The following is a 21,963-nucleotide window of genomic DNA, read 5'->3' as shown; positions in this document are numbered from 1 at the left end:
ACATCTTGCGCGGATGCCCCAATGGGTTTACTTTTTGTACTTGCTGAGAATTACAAAGGGGTCAATAGTTACATACCAGTGGGACTTACAAATTTTAAGAAAGTCGTTTAAAAAGGTTTCTATGATATCAGACAAAAGGGGGACCTTGTAGAGAATAATTAAAACGTTGGTGATGTCAATGAGGATTTTATCCCCGACGTTTTTGTGAATGTTATGAGCAGTCTTCTCCTTAAATTCGTAATTATGATAGTGCATAATTAGTTGGTCTATTTGTGATTTTGCTGGTGCAGAATCATCGAGCAGCCTTGAAATAATTTTTTTATATTTTTCGTTTCCTTTGAGGACATTGATGCGCAGGCTGAAACGGTTTGCAATATCTTGGAAGAGTTGTCGGTAGATGTTCCTGGTGTCTTCGTCACGCAGGTAGGTAGTCAGGAGCTGCATTCCAATGGGGAGACAACAAGTATGGAAGTGGTTACAAATGGAATAACGTGGAGGAACGTTGCAGGGGGACAAAATACATATTATCCCCCCTGGTGGACGTGGACGTGCACCTGCAACTGCACGAGTAAACGCCACTCCTCGGGTACTACCTTGAAGGTGGAACGAAGCTGCATCCCATAGGGCAGTATGTCACACTCGTAGCTAAGGGAGTTCACCAAGTGATTCTCCAGAAGGCTATCCGACACCAGCCAAATGTTTGTATAATAATCAAATCGAGTCGATAAAATATCAACTATTTTTTCCGCTAATTTTTTCTTCAAAAGGAAGGACTTATCTAGCATATGCTTAAAATTTTCTTTCACTTTTTCTTCATCCTGTTTGGGCAGGTAGATCCCACGAAGGATACGATTACGATTGCGTGTAGTGGGATACTTGAAACGTTTTGTGAAATCTATTAGAATACTGCTTACCCAGTTGGTGTCCATCCCTTGTAATATATCATCATGGGTATCTTTCTCATTTTTTTCTAAGGACAACCTTTCGTTGGTCCCTCCGCAGGACGTCTTTTTACTAATGGTCGTTCTTTCCCCTTTGGTGCATTCATCTGCAGGGGGTGTGGTGAACCCATTTTGTTCTTCTTTTTTGTCCCCAGGAGGGTGCCTTTGTTGGGCATTTCCCCACAGATTGGTTGTGGCGTTTTCCAATTGGGCGTCTCCACGATGAGTGTCCTCCTTTCTGCTTATAACGTAATTGGGAAGTAACTCACTATTCACCTGGCTGTTCATCTGGTTGTTCATCTGGTTGTTCATCTGGTTGCTCATCCCCCCTGAAGGGGCTTCCCCCCTGCGCGTGTGCAGGTGGTGCCAAATGGCATAAACGCGCCTCAACGTGGAGTCTGCAAAATCGAGCGTGTGAATAACCACAGACAGGATCTTAATGGTGATGCTCTTGAGCGTGCAGTTGGTAACGGCATGTCCATCCATGATGAAGTGATGCACTATTTTGAGCAACTGTTTATCGTAGAAGGTTAAAATCTTCGAGACAATTTCAAACGAAACGTCCGGCAGGGACAGCATGAAGTGGATGTACTGAAAAATAATGCACAGGAAAGAAACGCTGCTGTTGGTTAAGTAAAACAGTTCATCATTTATGCACATTTTATTTGTATGCTCATTTTTTATTTTAAAATATTTTTCCATCTGAGCATTTATTTCCTCTGGAATGTCGTCTAGTACATTCCATTTTTCAATTTCCAGCGATTTTTCCATTTGTATTTTTTTAAATTCATAAAAATGATTTATGGAAACTAACGCCTCTGTTCTTATGCGTCTTCTAATTTTTCTGCAGAGGTTCCTCTCCTCATGGGTGAGTTTCCACTTGGCTTCCTTCCCACGTGGTGTCTTCTTAATTACTTGTTGAAGGAAGCGGCCCAGTTTTACCTGCTCCCTTATTCCATCTCTCAGGATGGCTATGCTTACTTTGCGTGGGACGTGAAAATTCTGACTGCCTATGCGCAGGTTTGCGCTGCTGGGAAGGGTGTACCTAGGGTCACACTCTCCCGTAGGGTACAACGTATATTGTTTCCAATTATGCACGCCGAATTGGCCACTCTGTTCCGGTAGATTGTCCTTCGATTTGTCCACCACGTTACTAGGTACATGTGCTTGATCCTCACAACACTTCGCTTCTTCCCTCGGGGGGAGACAAACAGGGGGAACTCCCCCAAGTTTTATTATTCCACCCCGTGACTTACCAACATTGCAGTTTAAGGTTTTCACCTTTTTGACGATGGTGAAGTGGTTCCTGGTAAGTGTTCTCCTCACACGGAATGGTTTTCCCCACAAGTGCATCGTTCGAGACACTTGCGCGTTTTTCACAACCCGTTGCATGCTGTTAACAAAAAGACGAAGGTATTCCTGCCGCAGCCTTCGACGCTTCCTGCGAACAAAGGATAACATGGGGAAAATAGTCCAGTAAAGAGAAATGACCTGGTTTATGCCGAGGTGGACACTGCACCTCCTTCTAACATTTAATACGTCGCTTATCCTTTCGAGGAGGAGTTTAAAAAGGGCGTGGTGCATATCTCGGTAGATTTTCCAGAATTTGAAAAATGCGTGTTTCATCGTGTGGGATGATTTGTTGCTTTTGCGGAATGGGAAGTTGTGCAGTGGTGTGAGGTGCGGTGTGAGGTGCGGTGTGAGGTGTGATAACAGGTGTGGCGTGTGCTTCGCAAAGCTGTCTTCGCACTTATCGTCCAAAAGGAAGGAAATAATTTTTCCCATTAGAAATGAAGCCCACTTATTCATCCTCGTTTGGATAATTTTTATTTTCCCAAAAAAGGTGCCCAACAGATGCACTAAATTGGGCACAGGGAGAAGGCCCACCTGTCTGCACAACTTGCTGCATCCGTCCTGATCAAACTTGAGAATATTTTTTTTTCTACACTTTTCTATTACCAGATGCTCGCACGTGAGGGTTATTCTTCCGGAGGGGTAGCCCTCCACATGGTTCGTACATTCGGCAGGTAGTGAGTTATTTGTTTTCTGTGGTTTGCCTGGTCTGGTTGGTTTCAAATCTAGGTCTAACTCTAGATGTGCTTCTTTCGGGGAGGGACTTTCCTCTTCTTCCTTTGCACCGAAGAGGGATCTCTCCCCTAAGTCGTACAATTGTTCGTTCCGCAAAGTCGAAACCGTCTCGTGCAAAACATCGTAAAATAGGTCATCCACAAAATGCTTTAAGTAATTTTCCCTGGAACAGAAACTCCGCAACGAGTCGAAAAAGTCGTTAAAAAATAGTGCGGGGGTGAACAGATTATTCAGGTGAACAAGGTGGTGGTCAAAGGTTCCTCTGTCTTTGATCTTTTTATAAAAATGGGTGTAGATTCCCTTCTGCCATCGTTTCACAAAAAAATTCTCTTCCTCCTTTTTGCGGCACTTGACAAATTTTTTTTTCTTCCTGTGAAAGTTGCGCATAAACTCTTCGTTCACCCGTTTGTGAAATTTTACAAAGCCGTTGATTTTTGCCTCACCTTTGGAGGAAAAAATGAAGTAGTGTAGGTTCTGCTTGCTTAACTCTGTTGGGTTGTCACTGAAGGGGGTCTCCCCTTGGGTAGTGGTGGTATCATCTCTCCTTGTATGGACAGTCTTCCCCATGTGGGAGCTTCCCAATAGCAGACGAGCCCACCTTCTAACCGAATGAGCAGAACAAAGTGAAGCTTTCCCCCCCCGCTTCGATCGAAACAAAAACAACAAGGAGTGGAAAAAAAACAAAAAAAGGAAATTCTGAGACAGGAAGCTTTTCAAATAAGATATATTAAAATTACAAAAATATTTCTGGAAATATAAAAAATTTTTTTTTTTTTTAAAAAACAAATAAATTTTAAAAATTTTATTTACTACAAAAAGACAGTGATAAAATTTCCTTTTTTGTAAAAACTTTTTCAGCATTTTTATTAACCTTTGAAAGTGTAAAAACTTGTTAAGTAGGTGATTTACTTTTTTACATTTTCTCTTCAAATCGTTGTATTTTTTTAAATGAATAATTTTTAATAACATTTCTTTTACATCGTTGATGTGTGTAGTTAGCGTTTTTATTTCGTCGTGCAGATTTTTTATTTCTCCTTTTAGCTTGTTCAGAATGGCTATTATGTGTAGGTAGTTTTTGAATTCCTTTCGGATCAGGGTGTTTATGTCCCGATCGATGTGGTCCAGCGTTTCGTTCAGCTGTACGGGGGGGGAAGCGGGGGTTGTATTAGGGGTGGAACATAATTCATTTCTCACAATGTAGGGGTTGGACAGCTATGTGAGCGGACTTACCTTTTCCTGCTGGTGCGTAAGACTGGACAGGTTGCACCAGGCATCATCCTGGAGCAACGCATCGTGTTTCGGTTGCCATTGTGACTGCGCTTGGGGGGTGACGGACAAACCGTTGGAGTGGTCACTCGAGTGGTTGACTGAGTAGCCCAATTGTGTGTCTCCCTCCTGAGAAGCAAGTTCGATATGTTGCTGCACTTCAACCAAGGGGGGGCTTTTCAACATGCGTTCAAAGTGGTCCAGACTAATTTCATCCACGTTGCGTAGGTTTACATCGCTCAGTGTGTTGATCTGCGGAAAGGGGGAAGCAAAATGGTTCCGATCATAAATGCCATGATGAGTTGATCAGCGCAGCGTCGAAGGGAGGAGTGATTTAGCTAGACAGAGGTCAAGCAGGTTTCGCCCCACCATGTCCACAAATTACAGTGGTATCCCCGCGTCAACAACATCTACGCAGGCTGCTTCACATGAATCAAGCCAAAATAAAAAAAACGAACCTTCGTGATGTAACAAATGTAGTCGTCAAAATCCCGAATGTTAATTTTTTGCAAAAGGGGGGGTGGCAAAGAGCTATAAATTGGTTGCCTAAAGTCTTCCCTATTTTTCTCGACTTCATTTTTGTCCCATTTTATGTGGTCAGTCAATACCACGTTAGATATGTGAACCAAGTTGTGCGTTTGTTCGAGGGGTGTATTGTCCCTACCCCCACTGTCCGTTTTATTTTTCTCCATGTTTGTTCATCTTAGTCGGTCTTCCCCCTTTGGGGGCGCATGTGTGTAGGGAGATCGAAATGGAAGAAAGAGGGACACGAATACGCGGGTTCGCGTGTGCCCATCGTAGTTGTGTTCGCATGGTGGGTGTGTCCTTTCGCACGTGTACCTACATATAAGATTTTATTATATATATATACACATATATGCTTATATATATATATACCACATATATATATATATTTTTATGCCCCTTTTTTTTGGAAGTTAATTTTTTGGGTCCCCATTTCCATCTGCGGGTGTGTAAAACGTGTTTGCTTCTGGGTGATTGCCCTTGTGGGGGACCAACTTGGAGAGAATGTTCCTCCCCCATTTAGGAAATACTCATGTGGTTGGTGCCTACCCCGTGTGTGCTGCGCCAGCGCCACTTTGGCTTAGAACTGAGCTGAATTGATCCCGAAGCGGGTAGGGCATCCCCGATTTTGAGAAATTTTGCTGCGCATAAGGAGGTACTAGTTAGGGGGGAAACGGCGGGGATGCGTACCTGGAGAGGGGGTCCGTCCCGTTGGGAACACACAAAAGGAGGAAAACGAACTTCTCTAAATGGTGAAATATGTGGAACATATTTTGCCTGGCTAGCACCTGCTAGTGTTGGGGTGGGCACCCCTTAGAAGGATAACCTGCACCACCGAAGGAGACGTTCCGGGAGAATCATCTCACCGGTGGAGAATGCACCTCCGTCTTTTGACACCTTGGGTGCCCTCAAACAGTTGCAAATGGGACGCTTTGACAGGAAAAAAAAATAGAAAAAAAATTGGGCAAAAAATGAAAGAAGGGAACCAAAGTGAAGGTAAAGCGGGTCCAGCTACGCCATGCTAAGCTATGCCATGCCAACCCGAGTCCCGCTGAACAAATTTGTGAACGCGCCAAATTAGTGGAACCGACGCACAGGAAAATTTGTCATTCCTAACGAGGGACATGCCCCCTAACGTTGACCTGAACTTCATGACGAGCGCACCTGAATGTTGTCTCGATTTGTAACCTTACACGCAGGCATCCCATTACGCATGCATTATATGGAGGGAAAAAAAAAAAAAAAAAAAAAAAAATACTCTCCCCCCCCTTTAATTTTTTTAATCGCACAGTCCATATGATACATTCCCTTGACTATATGCTGACTGGGGATGTTCCTACTTGGTCACTTCCTTTTTGCACTCCCCTTTTATTTTCGCGTGTTTCCTCACGTCACCTTTGCAACTCCTCTTTTTCTCGCATGGTTATTCTGTTAAATTTTAATTAACTTTTTAATGCCTTCGCTGGGCCATTATTTGGATAATTTTCTTTTTAATTTGATCGTGAGGTAGTTACTGACGATACTGACACGGCACGGATGTACTAGCTGCTTCTTTCCATGGTGCCAGAGGAGGGAAGTGGAGAAGCAATGAAGCAGTGAAGTGGTTGCGTGGCTAACCAGAAAAGTAGGAGTCCTGTTCACCACGCAGGGTCCAACCACGCTCGAACAACTTAAGAAAGGGAAATAGAAAGGATAAATTTCCCACATTGTTTCAAACAAACCCCCCCAAAGGAAACGCCACCCGAACAACACAATGACCATATGTAACAGCAAGAAGAAGAATGCGGGGTCGGAGGATGACAAGCTGCTTTTCAAGACGTGCACAGAGTCCACAGAATATCTCCACTTATATTTTAAGGAGTTGAAGGAACACCTGATCACGCACAAGAAGTATGAGGAGCTGTTTAACTTTTGCTACGCCACACTGAGGGATATAAAGAACCCCGCCATCTCGCGGACCACGGCTCTGAAGGTACAAACGGGGGGGTGTATATTTATGCACGGGGGAGTGCAATGCGAACAGATCACTGTTGCTATGATCTGTTTCTCCACCGGGTAAAAAGATGTAATTTTTTTTTTTTTTTTTCCATTCCCCCGTTACCCCCCTGCAGGTCATCGGCATAGCATTCACGCTGAATCCCAAGTCTGCGGACCTACCAGTGAGCAAAAACATCATCACATACGCATACAAACTGCTGAAGCGAAATAAAGAAGGGACGAACAGAAAATACTTCACCTACTTTGGTCATAGCACGAACATAGAAAAAGACAGCCTCGTTAGTGAGTCAAAAAATTTGTTCAAAACAATAGAAGCGATTAAGGCGAAACAACAATTGAAGGATCAGAACTTTATTAAAAATATTTTTAGGAAGATACAGAAGAAGAAAATTTTTATTGGGCAGGGATGCTCCGTGTCGTATTCCCCGCTGCTTAGTGGTAATGCATTTGTGGTGGAACAAGGGGGTGGCCCGTTCCTACGTACTTTTGAGGAGACGCCCCCTTTTAAGCATCCTCCTCTATTTGCCTATGTGCATTTCCTCCGTTTTATCGCTTTACCTTTTTTCATTACGTGGAATTTTTCCCCCGCATGAACACTTCTCAGATTTTACGAATGCGAAGAAGGACCTGCTCGAGTTGCTCGAAACGGAGTTTGTAAGCCATGGCAAGGTCGACCAGGTCTACTCTGACTACGTGAGGTGAGTCCTCCCCCCCGGACATATCGATCTGAGGCAAGTACCTCTTTGAGGTGTAAACCATGTCAAGGCGAGCGCGCTAAATATTATAACATTTTTCACCCCCTATAGGTGCCTCAATGAGGTGAAGGAAAGGACCATCGAATTTTTGGAAAATGGCGAATATGAATCTTACTGCAAATTTTTTGACGTAATGCCTGGAAGGCGAGTGTGTCTGTTTTAGGGTTCCCCCCGTCGGTGCCAGCAGGTGTCTCTGCATATGTCTCTACACGTGCTGCGCAAACCCCCGTTACACATTCTTCTGCACTGTTTATCCCCCCCGCAGGAAATGCAAGAGGAAGACGAAATAAACGTTCGCTACGAATCCTACCTGCTCAGCTGCCCAGAGTTGCTCAAGGAGAAGGAGCATAAGGATTCCAGCAGAGAGGCCACCCCGTCACAGAGGGAACAGTTAAAAGCAAAATTGGGTGGCCCATTTTTAAACAACCAAGTGGGTTGCGAGGAGGGAAATAAAAGGACAAGCAGCATGAACAGGCGGATGGACAACCGTTCACAGGCCAGCAACGAAAGAAGTGTCACTTCCACGGTAGGATCAAATAACAGAAAAAAAATTCATGAGAAAGGTGAATTTAAATCCCTATCCAAAAATATTACGGGTAGTCTGACAAAATTTGCTTCCTCTTTTGTGATAAATGCTCCATCGGGGGCAGCAGCCAGTGGAGTGGAGGACAATATGAACGACGAAGGAGGGACAGTTGGAACGTTGGACATGATGAACCAGAAGAAACCTCCCTGTGATGATGACAATAGAGGGGGAGGGACGGGGGGAAAATCAGTCCTGTTTGAGCCGAGCAGCAACACGGTGAAGAGTGCTTCGGTAGACAGGGATAAATGCAACGACATCAAAAATGGGAAGAAGAAATTAATAAACACAAGTAAGAGGAACATGAAGGAACAGAGTGCGGAGGAGCCCCCTTTATTCCCCGATGAAAGGGCAACACCGGGGGATGCACAGGTGGACACGAAGAAGAAGGCCTCCTTCAACAAGACGGTTGCGTTTGATCTTGTGGGAACGGAGAAGGCCTCCCAAGGTATGTGCGGGTCAATGCAACGACATGGTGCCTGCACGCAAGGTTGCAGCCACGCAGCTGCAGATTGTTATCCCACCTGCACACAATGAGTAGTGCACATAATGAGTGGTGTGTTTGTTTCCCCCTCGCCTCGCAGATCCCAAATGCCCCGGAAAACACCAACTCACAACGCGTGGGGACCACTTTAACGAAAAGGAGATCGAAATAATAAACGAGTTCAATGCATACCTAAACGAAGGAATGAATCATCTAAGGGCGGAACAAAGTCCCTACCAAAAGGAGTGCAAAGAATTTAAGAACTACGTACATGATGGAAATAATGCCCTTTGGGATAGCCTCATAAAGAAGAGCAACTTCTACTCCATTAAGGAAGACTTTTTAAATTACAATAAATTTTTGAAGGCAAAGGAAAAGGACACCAAGGAGCAAACTTTGGGAGATCTCCTCGGCATGAACAAATACATTGACTTGAAAAAAAAAAAAAAAAAGTATATAAATAAAAACAGAAAAATGAATCCAGATGAGCTAAACTGTATCATCAACAAGTTCACAAACAATTTATCTCAAAGTAGGCACTTCAAAAATGAGCCGCATTTTCAAGCACAGGAACACGCAGGAGGAGTGCCTTTTACCTCTGTTGAAACTTCCTTAGGAATTAATCAAAACCACAGCGATAAGAGAAACTCCGTCATTTCATTACAAAGGAATGACTCCACACACATCTCCTCCTGCAGTAAGTACTTTACGAAGAACGACAACATATCTTACGTACAAGACGCAGTGTTAAAAAATGGGTCCCTTCTGTTATCTGACGACAACCTCGAGGTTAGCATGTGCAAAATTGTAGCGTTGCTCATGGCAGTGAAAAGGAATGTTCTCCTGTTAGTGGAATATGCCACCTGTAGTAGAAGCACACGTTTGCAGTAACGGCGCATCCACTGATTGTTCCTTTTTTTAAAAATTGCTCCTCCCTTGTTCACCCCCCTGCAGATATCCCTCAGTCAGCACTACTACGGAAACAACGGGTTGATAAAAATTTACGTCAAGAATAAGAAGATGGTGAACTACTACGACGTGGATATTAATATATCGAACAAAATTTTGTTCCCTTTGAAAATCAAGTTTCTGAACTACGAGAGGATGCTCTGCGCAAATGCGACCAACTGCTACGTGAGTGACTGCTAAATGCTGGTGGCGCAAAATGTGCAAAAAATTATGCATCAAATGTGTATAAATTTCGCGTGAACTGCCTCTCGAATGATGTCCTTGAAAATGAATAATTTTCTTTCCCCCCTCTTGCAGGAAATGGCCGTGAAGTGTTTACACATGTATAAGGGCTTTCCCCTAATTAAGATTTCCTACCGGTAAGGGGAGGGAGAAGTCCAGCGGGACGTCCATCGCATTTTGTACCATCAGTAGAAAATGCCCTATCGTTGAGTCCGTTGCGCAACGTGCATGTGTGTGTGTGTGTGTGCACCCGTGTGGTTGTTCCACAGAGATGCCTGTCTGTGAATGCACATTTTTGTTTTCCCACTCGCAGCATGCAAGACATGTTCAGAAAAAGCATCGAGTTGAGGCTGCCCATCCCGATCAACAAATTTATGAAGAACATAAAAATCACGAAAGACGTTTTTGTCAAATTCTGGAACAACGAAAATTTTAATATATATAAAAAGGAGAAGGTCATCCACAAGGCCAACTCGGTGGACACAGAGGAGATCGTCTCCATGTCCTGTTTGGTAATACTCACCACATAAGTGAACATCCCTATGTCAATGTTGCGTTTATGCTGTGAAGTCTGCACGGAGCGGCATTTGCTTACCCCCCCAAGCTTTCAACCTACCGTGTGTGCCATCCTTTAAGCGTTCATGTGCATGTACGGGTGTTCATTTCCATTTATGCACCCCACCCCCTATGCAGGGAAACGCCCTCAGTGTGTGCTACATAGAAGATGCAATTTATTTGAGCGGGTGCTATGCGGACAATGCAAGTGCACTGGATAATTATTTCGTGCTCGTGGGAATTGAGGTCCTGAAGAACAAACTGAAGATCACATGTAAGTCGAACAACCCCACGCTATCATCGGCCATCCTTTTTTTAATCATACTAGTTCTTAAGAAGCACGACCAGGTGTAGCCACGGAGGGATGGTGAGTCCATAATTTCTGTATATTCCCCGTTGTATGTTAGCTCTGTTGTCCACTGATTTGTGGTAGCTGTCGGGTAGGTTTTGAATTAAAAGCACACGAAATGATACGTCGCTTTTTTCTCCTTTTTTTTTTTTGTGTGTTTTTTAAGGATGATAATTGTTTTTTTTTTAAGTTTATTTTTTTGTAAATATGTAACAGTAGGTACACATAATTTTTTTTTTTTTTTTTTTTTTTTTAAACCATTTTGGCTAGCGCTAGCTAAGCACATATGTTCATTCATTCCTTCCATGAGGAAATATTTCCACCACATAAATCTACTTTGTTAATATTTTTGTCGCTCAAGTTTTACATGAACATGTGTGAAGGCGAATGGATTTATTGTTATCTCTTCAAACAGTGCTGTACGAGCTGTAAAACTATTTTAATAATTTTTTTAAAGATTGGCCAACACTGTGATTATTCCATGTCGGACGAAGGTGTCTGCCTTTCAATTCGATCAACAAACTGTGTGATTATTTTGGTTAAGAGGAGTTCCCATCAGTTTATCTTTTTTTTTCTGGGAAAGTACATACATTGGGTGAGCACAACCTGGTGAAGGGTAATAGAAGTACGTTCCCCCAAGTGTTGACAACGTTTATTTGCTAACCCCCCAATGGGTGCAAATTTCCAGGCAAGGCCATTTGCAGCGACAAATAAATAGAACTGCACAGGGACCCCTTTGTAACACCTCGTTAACACAGAAAAAATACATATTGAATAATTATGTTGTAAAACCTTGTCCATTTTTTTTTTCTTTTCTCTCCTTTTTCCTTACAACACAATCGCACAAATTGGAATAAAGAACGTACCACCTGTAAGGATGGAAAAAGAGCAATGGTTATTTACCTTCCACGGGAATGGTCGTCATTTGGAAGTGTCCCTCATGGAACGAGTCCAAATGGGGAATAGGGACATACATATATACCTCCGCACTTGGCAGTAACCAAGCTATCCTTTTATGGACATTCCATTTTTATGAGCGTTGATTTACCAATTCTAAGGTGCTGTCACCACCGTGAGCATTACAAACATGTGTATTTCCCATGCAACGCTGTGCGCAAAAATGTACACGCGTGTGAGCGAAAACACCCATTTGCGCGTTCCGTTTAGCCATAATTTGGACGTAACCTCTTTAGAACTATAAACAATACTTGCTAATGTTGCACAAAAGTGACATGATATTTGCTTCAACCGTTCATATATTTCTGCACTTTTTTTTTTTGGCTCTTACTGCCCGTACACCGTCATAATTTTGGGTCTACAGGAAAACAGCTTACAATGGTGTACAACCACACAAAATGGGATAAATTCCGCACGACGGATAAGAAATTGCTACAATTCACGATTCTACATTAGGGATAAAAATAAATATAAAACTATATTTGCCCTCAGTAGCCCTAATCTTCGCTCTTTCACATGGTGAGCAGTTGAAGGAATGACATAAAAAAAAAAAAAAAATGCTAACATGTGTAATATATTTACAGCGCACCTTAACGTTCTGGAAAAAAAAAAAAAAAAAAAAGCTGTACACATTTTTGGCTTACAAACAGCTTTAGTTAGCTGCAATTTTTTTTTTTTTTTTTTTTTTTTTTTTTCTGCCTAGCCTTAAGAAAGGTAATTTTAATAAAAAACAGTAAAGCTCATCATTTTGCACACATAATTGTCAGGTGTTGGCTTGGGGTGTGAAACTACCACAGGTGATTCAGTACGAATAAATGGAAAGAAAAAGAAAAAAGCAGAAAACCATTTACCCATCTGTGTGCACGTGTAACATAAGCGAATATACACATGTACCCTTATTTGTACACATTTTTCTGCGCAGGCGAAAAGGCAACCCTTTTGCACATAAATATGTAAAGATATAAAATATACCTGCACGTGTTCATAAAAAAAAAAAAAAATTATCTATCCATTCGTTTGGTACTTTATGCATCCCACTATATATATATATATATATTTTTTTTTTTTTTTTTTTTTTTTGATGTTGTAACGGCATGGTGTTACATTTGAAAAGTCTCCCGTTTTACTGCAGTTGTAAAAAGGTAAAATTAAATTTTCATCAGAATTAAGAAAGTGGCACACACCCTTAACACTTCTCCTTTTGTGAATTGATTTATTTCATAAAATTAAGTTTCTTCGCTTATTCGTTTTTTCGTTTTTCGCTTTTCGCCTTTTCGTTGCTGCGCCCCTTTTTTTTTTTTTTTTCAATTTTAGCAGTCTTTAAAAACTTGTGCCATTTTTAACGCACACACACGTGCATCTGTACCCTTCCTCCGAAAAGGCGCGTGTGTTTAAGGCACTTTTTGTTGCAAGCGAGAAGATTCACCCTTCCTCTACACATCACGAAGGCAGCACATCCTTGCAACTGTTGTTTTTTTTTTTTCGTCCATTTTTAAGAGGAAAGTCGCTTTCCCGTGTTTGCTTTGTTTATTTGTTCGGCACGTCACCCATATAGCCGCTCTACCACGTTATCGCGTTATATTGCGTTACCGATTCACCCCGTTGTCACTTTCCCCAATCAATTGTTGTAAAAATGGAAAAGCAATGCCCCGTGTGCTACTTCAACTTGCCGGACCCAGAGTCAGCCATCGCCCCGTACGACACGGAACTGAATTATTTCATGTGGGGACCAGGCTTCGAATGGCAACCAGAACCAGAGGTTAAAAATATATTAGTGGAGGAGGAAAATTACGAAGAGTCTGAACAATCGGAAGAATCTGTTGCAGGGTTAGAAGAATTAGACGAAAAGGTAAGTCGAAATGAAGCCAAAAATATGTTCAATAATAAGAGCAGCAATGGAAAAGTAACCATAGAAGATGCTTCACACAATGCCAGGAAATTGGGACTAGCTCCATCAAGCTCAGACGAGAAGAAAATTAGAGATCTGTATGGAGATAGTTTAACCTACGAGCAGTACTTAGAATATCTAACCATGTGTGTGCACGATAGGGATAACATGGAAGAGCTCATAAAAATGTTTGCACACTTCGACAATAATGCTTCTGGATTTTTGACCAAGCACCAAATGAGGAATATTTTGACAACATGGGGTGATGCCTTGACTGAGAAGGAGGCCAACGACGCGCTCAACGCGTTTTCTTCGGAGGACCGAATTGATTACAAGTTGTTCTGTGAGGATATTTTGTCGTAGGCGCGGAGCAGGAGCACATCTGTCCGGAACGACGTCTGTCGAGAAGCGCGTCTGCCTTCATCGCAGTGTTCCTGTTAGTCTAGTGCTAGCCCATTCTCACTATCCCTCTACTTATTCATCTCCATCTGCAACCTCAACATTCACCATTTTTTTCGTTTGTTCCATGACCAGCACTTCTTTTAAATAACCTGCGCCAAAACTACATCTGCGCAAAGGAAGAATGGCGAGCCCTTATGCTGCCCATTTGGTTTAATTCGTTTGACGCTGCGTCATTGCATTGTTTTGAACCGTAGCGGAGCTTTCATATATCACATGCAAGTCATGCGTGTCCTTCCGTGCTACAACTCATTCTTCCATGCGTCTGAATTGCTTTTTTTACGCATTTTTTTTTTAAGGAAAAGAATTAAAAGTTATCATCCATGTGTTCTTTTTTTTTTTTTTTTCAAGATTCATTTTTGTTGAGTTATCCGTCCGTGTATGTGCCCCGAACCTTCGCTACGCGTAGCGTGCAAAATTGGAAAAAGGGAAAGAAAAAAATGATACCTTCTGGAGGCGAACTTTTTTGCCCCTTTTTCCATCAAATTTGATCATAAACAATACTGCTTGTGGGGGGCTATGAAGAGGGGAACGACAGCGTGGCCTTTTCTACGCTGTCCACCCGACTCTCGTTTCAACAATGTCAGGGAGTTGGACGTCGTAGAAAGGACTGTTAGCAAGTTGGTCAATTTTGGCGCACTGATTGATGTGGCAACAATGATTAAAGGTCTGCACGCTAATCATGTGGCCAACGAAAAACGCGCAAACAGGGAACTAAAACAATGACGCATTAGCAACGGTGCACGTGAAGGGAAAACTGTAACAGTGTAGTACTGGAGTAGTGAGTAAACGTAGAAAAGGTGTCTCCTCCCCCCCGTCTGAAAAGGTTTAATTTGTGAAAGGGGGAAGAATGTGAAAAAAAGGCGTACTCGTTTGGTGCACCAGGATGTCGACCGAGTAGGGGTCCCTTGGCTGGAGGTGCCTCACGTGTGGGGGCAGTTAACCAGGGTGTGTGCTCGCTTCCATTAGACGGGTGATACGCGGCTCATACTGCGTGGTATAAGCGATCCCGCTTCTGCCCCTTCAGGGGCTCAGCTGGAGGAGGAACCAGTAGAAGTCCGCGAATTGGTAGAGGGACAAATTAGCTGGGTGGTCAGGAGACCCACGGCCTTGGCCAACAATCTTAACAGATCTATTCGAATCTACAAAAGACTCATTAATGATGTTTATGTGGTCTTGATAGGAACATAATTTGGTGGAAAAAATTATTACCATTAAACCGTTAGAGGAGACACAATTTTTTGCTAAGCTGATAAGCTGGACGTATCTTTCACCCCCTGATGAGATAAACTTCGACTTGGGAATTAAATTGGGTGGATCCAAAATAACAATATCGAAGAGTTCTTTGCAGTTTTGTAAAAAGGTGATTGCATCGGAGCAAACAAATTCAATGTCTTTATTTGTGAGATTGTTCAGGTAAGCTGATTCTTTAGCTAGCTGGGTAAATTTGCCATCCTTTTCTACACACAGCACTTTTTTAGCTTTTCCTTTTTTTGCGCACTGAATGCCAAAGCATCCTACATAGGAAAACAGGTCCAGAACTTTTTTACCATATGCATAGTCGGATATAAGTTGTCTTAAGTGTCTTCTGTTGTGAAACCATCCTGTGTTTGGTGAGTTCAACATATCAATAAAAAAAAAGCAATCATTCTCTTTTAACATGACTTGTTCGGGTAATTTTCCGTAAACAATTTTTTTGTAAATATGTAACCTCTCATTTAACCTTTCTTTATTGTCATTCCTAAATAGAATAGCCTTCGGATTTAACACTTCCATGACAGCTTCGTTAATGGTTGCAGCTAGTAATTCCATTCCGAGGGTTAAGTGTTGAATGGAGACGTAATCATGGTATCGGTCGATGATGAGTCCAGGGATGTTGTCTCCCTCTCCATTGATCAGTCTGTAGGACGTTTCGTTGGGAAGGAGGGGCACTTCGTGGGGGGTACCACTTTGACTTTGGGGAAGCGCATCCATGGGGGAAATCCCCCCTGTGGCTACTTCACCCGTTTTATGTTGTTCACCCGTTTTGTGTTGTTCACCCGTGCTGAGGCCTCCCCACCAGTTGGCACGCTTGCCCCCCTCAACCAATTTTGAACGCCACGCCAAAGCTTTCTTCATCCGTTCCACAAAAAAATTCACGTTAACGGAAAAAAGCGCATTGGTACTTATTATCCTGGCCGTAATTAGCGCATAAGGATTGAATGTAGCCACCCCAAAGGATTCATCATTTTCGTTCTTCACGTTAACAAGGGTAAGTGGATTACCTTTCAGTTCTGATATATTTTTTACTTCATTACTGTAAACGAAGGGGATGTTCCTCCTTAACCTGTTATCATGGGCATGCTTATTTTCGTTGCCCTTTAAATATAAGTCTGGTCTCGTGTGGGCCTTATCCACGTACTGCTCGTGGTGGTACTTAAGTAACTCTTCACCGAATTTCGTGTTTTTCTCGAATTTTGCGTGTGCGAAGAATCTCACTTGTGCTAATAACCCGTGTTGGCGGCAGCTCTGTCTGTTGAATCTCATTTTTACCATGTTGGTTTTCTAAACTTGAGGGGTCTCTACATCATGTGCGTTCCCCCACATGTAGATTCAACGGAATGGAGAACATGTTGTTTCGTCGCCAGGAGAGGGGTTGCTTGATTTACCTCACTTGGGTTTTCTATTCCAAATGGAGTAGTGCCCCTGAGCATAATGTTAGGGCCACGTCATCGGCCCCAAAGGTGCTGCCCTGGGATATTTTCCTTACCCGTTCGGATTGGCAAAACGTGCGAACAGTGATTTTACCATGTGGGAGGAACCTAAACTCCGTCGCTACGTTGCCAAAGTGGAAAAAAAAAAAAAAATAAATAAATAATAAAATTAAGAACAGTTCATTTTTCCCCTTTGTACCATTTGGAGGACGCGAAGCAGGATCATCCTCTGTGGCAATTTTGTCCTTTCGCCGTTGCGCAGTTGGCCTCATCGTTACCTCGATACTTCATTGCTGAGTAACAGGCAAGAGTCAAACTGGCCATTTTGGTATCCCCCTCCCTATAGTTTTTTTTTTTATTTCCCACTTATTATAGGGACCCCAAAAAGGGAGAGAAAAAAAAAAAAAAAAAAAAAAAAAAAACTAGCCATAATAGCTAGTAATAAAATAGAAATAAACTACAAATGTAGGGTTGGAGGAGAGAGAATTGCCCACACGTAAAAGTAAAAAGGGCGGCCTAAGCATTTACACTGTTGGTGAAATTATAATTGAAGGATAGACGAAATTGAGGAGAACGAGGGGCTAATCTTAGTAAGTATAAGGAGCCCCCTCACACATCCATAGGCGCTTTCCCCCATTTTTCACTTCAAAGGAGAGCTAAAATGGAGTGGACATTCTAACCCAGGGGCAGCCATAATCTATCCATTGGGGCAGGAAAAACAGAAATTGTTTTCCCCCTCCTAGGTGACACCTTGTGTTTAACAGGTCCTGCTCAGTTTCGCAAAGGTGGCAAAAACACTGCCTGAGCGAATGTGTATTCTCATAGGCGCTGCTTCCGTAGTAGGGGGCGCATCGCATGTGCATCCACCTGTGCACCCCCCTATGGGTAAACAATGGATGAATATTTGCGAAAAAGGTACCTGGGGAAGGAAACCAAAAAGGACAAACGGCATAAAAAGAGTAGTGTAAAAATATATGACAGTGAAGAAGAGGACAGGAAATTCCATTCACACATAGGAGATGACCCCCCGTTGGAAGATGACCCTTTTGTGGTGGACTCCGACGACAGTTCCGACGTCCCCATTGTCATCACAGCAGATAATAACACAGAAATTGTGAACATATCAAAGGAAAGCAAAAAAAAAATTTTTTTAAGTTTGAAGGGGGAGCTTACAACAGGGAAGTTAATTGAAGAAACGAGGGAAGAGGCGTGCAGGAAAAGTGTTAAGAAGTTAAGAAGAGGAGGTGATAGATGCAGTCGGGGAGGACAAAGAGGAGGATCTACTGGTGGAAGCAGCAACAAGAGTGATGAACCGTCTGGGGGGGATTCCCAAAGTAGTGACTTTTCCAGGGATGCAGATGGAGGAGGGCGTCGCGCAAGGGGGGATAAGCCAAGGGGTGGCAGAAGAGACAGTCATAGTAATAGTAGTGACTCTGATTTGTCTCCCCCGAGGAGGTTAAAAAGTGCTGGAATAAGAAGTCGTGATGGAAGTGGGAGTGACTCTGATTTGTCTCCCCCGAGGAGGTTAAAAAGTAGAAGGGGAAGAAGTCGTAGTGACAGTGGGAGTGACTCTGATTTGTCTCCCCCAAGGAGGTTACGAAGCCACGCAGGGGGGAAGCGATCCCGGTCTGTGTCCAGTTCGAAGCATGACAGTGAAGACAGTAACGACGCAAGTGACGATAGGGAATCCCCGCCATCTTCGGGGAAAGGCAAAAAAAAACAAGCAGGAAGATCCCCCGAAGGAAGCAAAAATCAAAACGTGGAATCCACCATATATAGAGACAAAGGGGGGAAAATCATCTCGAGGGAGGAATGGATCAGCAAACAAAAGGTAGATATGAATGCCAAGTATAGAAGAAGTGGAAAAAAAGGAGAAGAAGACGAACACCAAGACGATGAAAAAGGAAAAAAAAAAAAAAAAAAAAAAATAAGGACACCAAAGAACTAGAATGGGGAAGTGGACTGATTCAAAAAGAAATGAGAAAAAAAGTTTTGGAGGAAAATGATAAATTGGTAAAAAAAAAAAATATTGTAAATTATGACTACGACTCGGATTACGACGTAGAGTTAAGGAAGGCGAAGAGGAAGGAGGATCCCATGAATAAATATTTGGACCAGACGAAGGAACAGCCAGAGAAGGCCATGTGTCGATATCAGTCTCCCTATAACAGGTTCAACATTCTTGCCGGTTACAGGTGGGATGGCATTGTGCGGGGAAATGGTTTTGAAAAGAGGAGATTCGAGGCGCTCAAACTGAAGCAACATCGGGACAAATTGGCCTACCTCAACAATGTATCGGACTTGTGAAGGGGGTGATTAATCGGTAATCACGCAATCATGTGGTGATGTGGCCCGTACTGTGGCCATGTGCCCAGCATACTACGCCGGCCGCCTTACGGGTTTACTTAATTTTTTTTTGTTGCCAATACTGTTCGTGACGCCCCCTTAGCACATTTAACAGGATTAATGGGGAGAATTCTTACCACGGCAGGCATAGAAATTATGAACCGGATGAGGCACATCTAGCGTTTGTTGTGCGCGTTGATTTTTTCCCGTTGAGTTTCTGTCACGTGATTGGCATTTTTCCCCTACACCCTACACGTTTGTCGTTCCCAATTTGCACTTTTTTTTTTTTTTAAAAGCCACTCTATACCGGGGCAAAAATTACAAAGTGGAGGAGAAATTTCCTTCGCAGTTGGCCTATTTTTTTAAACAAACAACAACTGCGAAGGAGTGACGAAAATTTGTAAAAATATAAAAAGGCTTCACACGTTGTAGTCGGGTTAGCAGCTTTGTTGAATTTTTTTTTCTTCCGCTATGTGGAAGGGGCGTAAACTGATAGGTGGATTCCTTTTCATCGGCGCAGCATGCCATCGGGCGGGGACTTAGCAGGGGTCCCCCCAAGGCACGTCCCCCCCAGCGTTGTAGGCAAAAGCCACACGTCGGAAGGGAGAATACGCCAACCTACATAAGAACATATGTTCACCTACACGTTGTGTATTTTGCTCTTCTGTAGGGGGGTGGAGCACACGCTATGAATGTATATGGGTTACTCCTCCCCACAAGCATGCATCGCTGTTATGACAAATGGATGTACCTATATGCAAGTGTATGTACCATATGTATGCCCATTCGTATGAAGAAAGGTCCCCCGTTTAACCACGCACACAATGAATAACCTACAGAGGGCAGTCACAACGAGGTGGAGTGGAATGCTGAGGGGGGAAATCCACGTAACGAGCCAAGTGGACATAATACGGAACAGTCACCTAAGGAGGATCCTATGCACCCTGTCACATCGGCAGAACATAATATGCTTAGCGAATGTACAACGAAGGGGATTTCTTTTTAAAAGCGAAAAGAGTGACATCATAAAGAATGAGATTGAAGAAATCCTAAAAACGGATAAGGACCCCCAGCTGATGGGGAGGGGGTGGACAAAAGACGTGAAAGAAAGTGACTACTCCGGGGGGAACAACCAGAATGAACCACCAAGGGGAAGTAACCAAAACGAGTATAAGAATAAAAGAGGGAAGTTTAAAAGGCTGTTCATTTTTATAGCCTTCCAAAGCATCCCCATCGTGGGCCTCATGTATTTATTTAAGTATATAGAGAGCGTCAAATTGGCGGAGCTCAACCTCACATTTGACTCATCAGATGATATAATAAAAGAGGCCCTAAAACTCATAAGGGGGGATTCGAAATGTTTCTGTATGTACAGGGAGGGTGAGGAAATTAAAACTTTCTTCGTGGACCCCCTGGGGCCGGAGGAGTCTGAGGTGAACTACGAGCGGGCAGGGGCAGACACGACAGGCACAACAGACGTGACAGACGCGACAAACGCAACAGATGTTGTGAAGGCAGAATTGGCCCCCCCGGGGGATCACCACGAAGGGGCCAACGGAGGAAGCCATGAGGAGACCCCCACACACCCCCGTTCAACCCAAACGAATGATTTAACTAAAATAGTTCTCTCACTAAATAAGCCACTAATGCAGAGAGTAATGAACGTGAAGTCTACCAGGGAGTTTCCCCTGAACTACCTCTACTTCTGCGTCTCCAAAAATACGGACATTTACAATTTTCTAAAAAATAGAAACGAATTGGTAAGTCTGCTTTACTCGGATGACGCGAAAAACGTGTATGTTACTTTGACGGGGTCTGCTTCGATTATAGAAAATGAAGTCATACGGAACGTAATTTGGACGGACCGATGGTCCTACCTTATATCGGATGACCTCCAAGAAAATTATGTGTTAATTAAATTCACACCATCTACTGTGTCTCTTAAAACCATTGGCTTTAAAAATCAGCACTGGAAGAGTAACATCGTTCGGCGCTCCATGACGGATGACAAGCTGGCTTGGGTGAAGGGATAACTCGGGGGTGCATATTCCAGTTTGGGCGAAATGGGTCTTCCCGGAAAATACATAAAAAGGAAGAGAAAAAAAGGGAACGCGAAAATTCCCCCCCGCATATATACATACAATGGAACTTGTTGCCTAATTTTGACGTGACAACAGTTTTTCCATGTAGAGTATTGTGATGACAAACGTTCAGGCGAAAAGGAGCTGCTTCAAAAGTCACACAGTTATGGGGATAGGGGAGCCACTTATTTACACGCAACATTTTATACAGTACACGAACGGAAGAACATTTTACAAAAATTGAATGGGTGCGTAAAATGCACAAACGCATCGTTGCTAATTTATGTTCTCTCCATTGTGATGAAGCGACATTTGCAAAATTGACAAAACGATTATCGTGCATGTTTTTTTTTTTTTTTTTAATTTATTATTTTTTTTTTTAATTTGTATGTCCCTTACGTGGTGCTTAATTTTACCAACTCTGATCTTTTCACCCTGGCGGTGGAACGACTTTAACCTGTGCCCCTGGTGGGAATTTCCAAGGGGCTGCAAGATAACCATAGGGATATTGACCATCGTGTAGCAAACCGCATAACTGCGTAACTGCGTATCGTTATTCCTCCTTTGCCATGTGGCTACAGCCGTAACAGTGCTACCCCTACGGCTATATGAGATATATAATTTTTTTTTGCGCCCATTTTGTGACCTCTTTATTGCCACTCTGTATGTACCTTTTTTGTTCTCCCATTATTCCCCTTTTTGGCCTTCCTGCGAAACCGCTCATACGAGTGGCAGCATTCTGCTAGGAGGGAAAAATCACAAGTACGCCATCGGGGGTTGCTCCTGAGTGATGATATTGCATCC

At 43.0% G+C, this 21,963-nt stretch overlaps 7 protein-coding genes across 7 annotated transcripts; 5 read left to right on the top strand and 2 right to left on the bottom strand.

The window, feature by feature from the left end:
• Positions 1 to 27: 27 nt before the first annotated feature.
• Positions 28 to 4,987, bottom strand: PCOAH_00052100 (Uncharacterized protein; the record flags this gene model as incomplete). Its single annotated transcript, XM_020061990.1, has 4 exons — positions 28 to 438; positions 555 to 4,166; positions 4,260 to 4,547; positions 4,754 to 4,987. 4 exons carry the CDS (start codon positions 4,985 to 4,987, stop codon positions 28 to 30), a joined length of 4,545 nt encoding a protein of 1,514 aa, XP_019917847.1.
• Positions 4,988 to 6,573: 1,586 nt separating this feature from the next.
• PCOAH_00052090 (Uncharacterized protein) lies at positions 6,574 to 10,740 on the top strand (the record flags this gene model as incomplete). Its single annotated transcript, XM_020061989.1, has 10 exons — positions 6,574 to 6,792; positions 6,932 to 7,256; positions 7,423 to 7,516; positions 7,625 to 7,703; positions 7,839 to 8,604; positions 8,741 to 9,429; positions 9,595 to 9,774; positions 9,907 to 9,968; positions 10,145 to 10,343; positions 10,525 to 10,740. 10 exons carry the CDS (start codon positions 6,574 to 6,576, stop codon positions 10,738 to 10,740), a joined length of 2,829 nt encoding a protein of 942 aa, XP_019917692.1.
• Positions 10,741 to 13,325: 2,585 nt separating this feature from the next.
• On the top strand, positions 13,326 to 13,943 carry PCOAH_00052080 (Myosin A tail domain interacting protein MTIP; the record flags this gene model as incomplete). Its single annotated transcript, XM_020061988.1, has 1 exon — positions 13,326 to 13,943. The coding sequence occupies one exon, from the start codon at positions 13,326 to 13,328 to the stop codon at positions 13,941 to 13,943; it is 618 nt and encodes a 205-aa protein (XP_019917811.1).
• A 1,119-nt stretch (positions 13,944 to 15,062) lies between these two features.
• On the bottom strand, positions 15,063 to 16,574 carry PCOAH_00052070 (Uncharacterized protein; the record flags this gene model as incomplete). Its single annotated transcript, XM_020061987.1, has 1 exon — positions 15,063 to 16,574. The coding sequence occupies one exon, from the start codon at positions 16,572 to 16,574 to the stop codon at positions 15,063 to 15,065; it is 1,512 nt and encodes a 503-aa protein (XP_019917874.1).
• Positions 16,575 to 17,624: 1,050 nt separating this feature from the next.
• Positions 17,625 to 18,680, top strand: PCOAH_00052060 (Uncharacterized protein; the record flags this gene model as incomplete). The annotated part of the gene is made up of 1 exon (XM_020061986.1): positions 17,625 to 18,680. One exon carries the CDS (start codon positions 17,625 to 17,627, stop codon positions 18,678 to 18,680), a length of 1,056 nt encoding a protein of 351 aa, XP_019917570.1.
• A 29-nt stretch (positions 18,681 to 18,709) lies between these two features.
• Positions 18,710 to 19,039, top strand: PCOAH_00052050 (Uncharacterized protein; the record flags this gene model as incomplete). The annotated part of the gene is made up of 1 exon (XM_020061985.1): positions 18,710 to 19,039. One exon carries the CDS (start codon positions 18,710 to 18,712, stop codon positions 19,037 to 19,039), a length of 330 nt encoding a protein of 109 aa, XP_019917639.1.
• Positions 19,040 to 19,902: 863 nt separating this feature from the next.
• On the top strand, positions 19,903 to 21,111 carry PCOAH_00052040 (Uncharacterized protein; the record flags this gene model as incomplete). Its single annotated transcript, XM_020061984.1, has 1 exon — positions 19,903 to 21,111. The coding sequence occupies one exon, from the start codon at positions 19,903 to 19,905 to the stop codon at positions 21,109 to 21,111; it is 1,209 nt and encodes a 402-aa protein (XP_019917756.1).
• Positions 21,112 to 21,963: the final 852 nt, after the last annotated feature.

The sequence above is a fragment of the Plasmodium coatneyi genome, chromosome 14 (genome assembly GCF_001680005.1).
Source record: "Plasmodium coatneyi strain Hackeri chromosome 14, complete sequence".
Taxonomy (NCBI): domain Eukaryota; phylum Apicomplexa; class Aconoidasida; order Haemosporida; family Plasmodiidae; genus Plasmodium; species Plasmodium coatneyi.
This window is presented reverse-complemented; position numbering and strand designations above follow the sequence as displayed.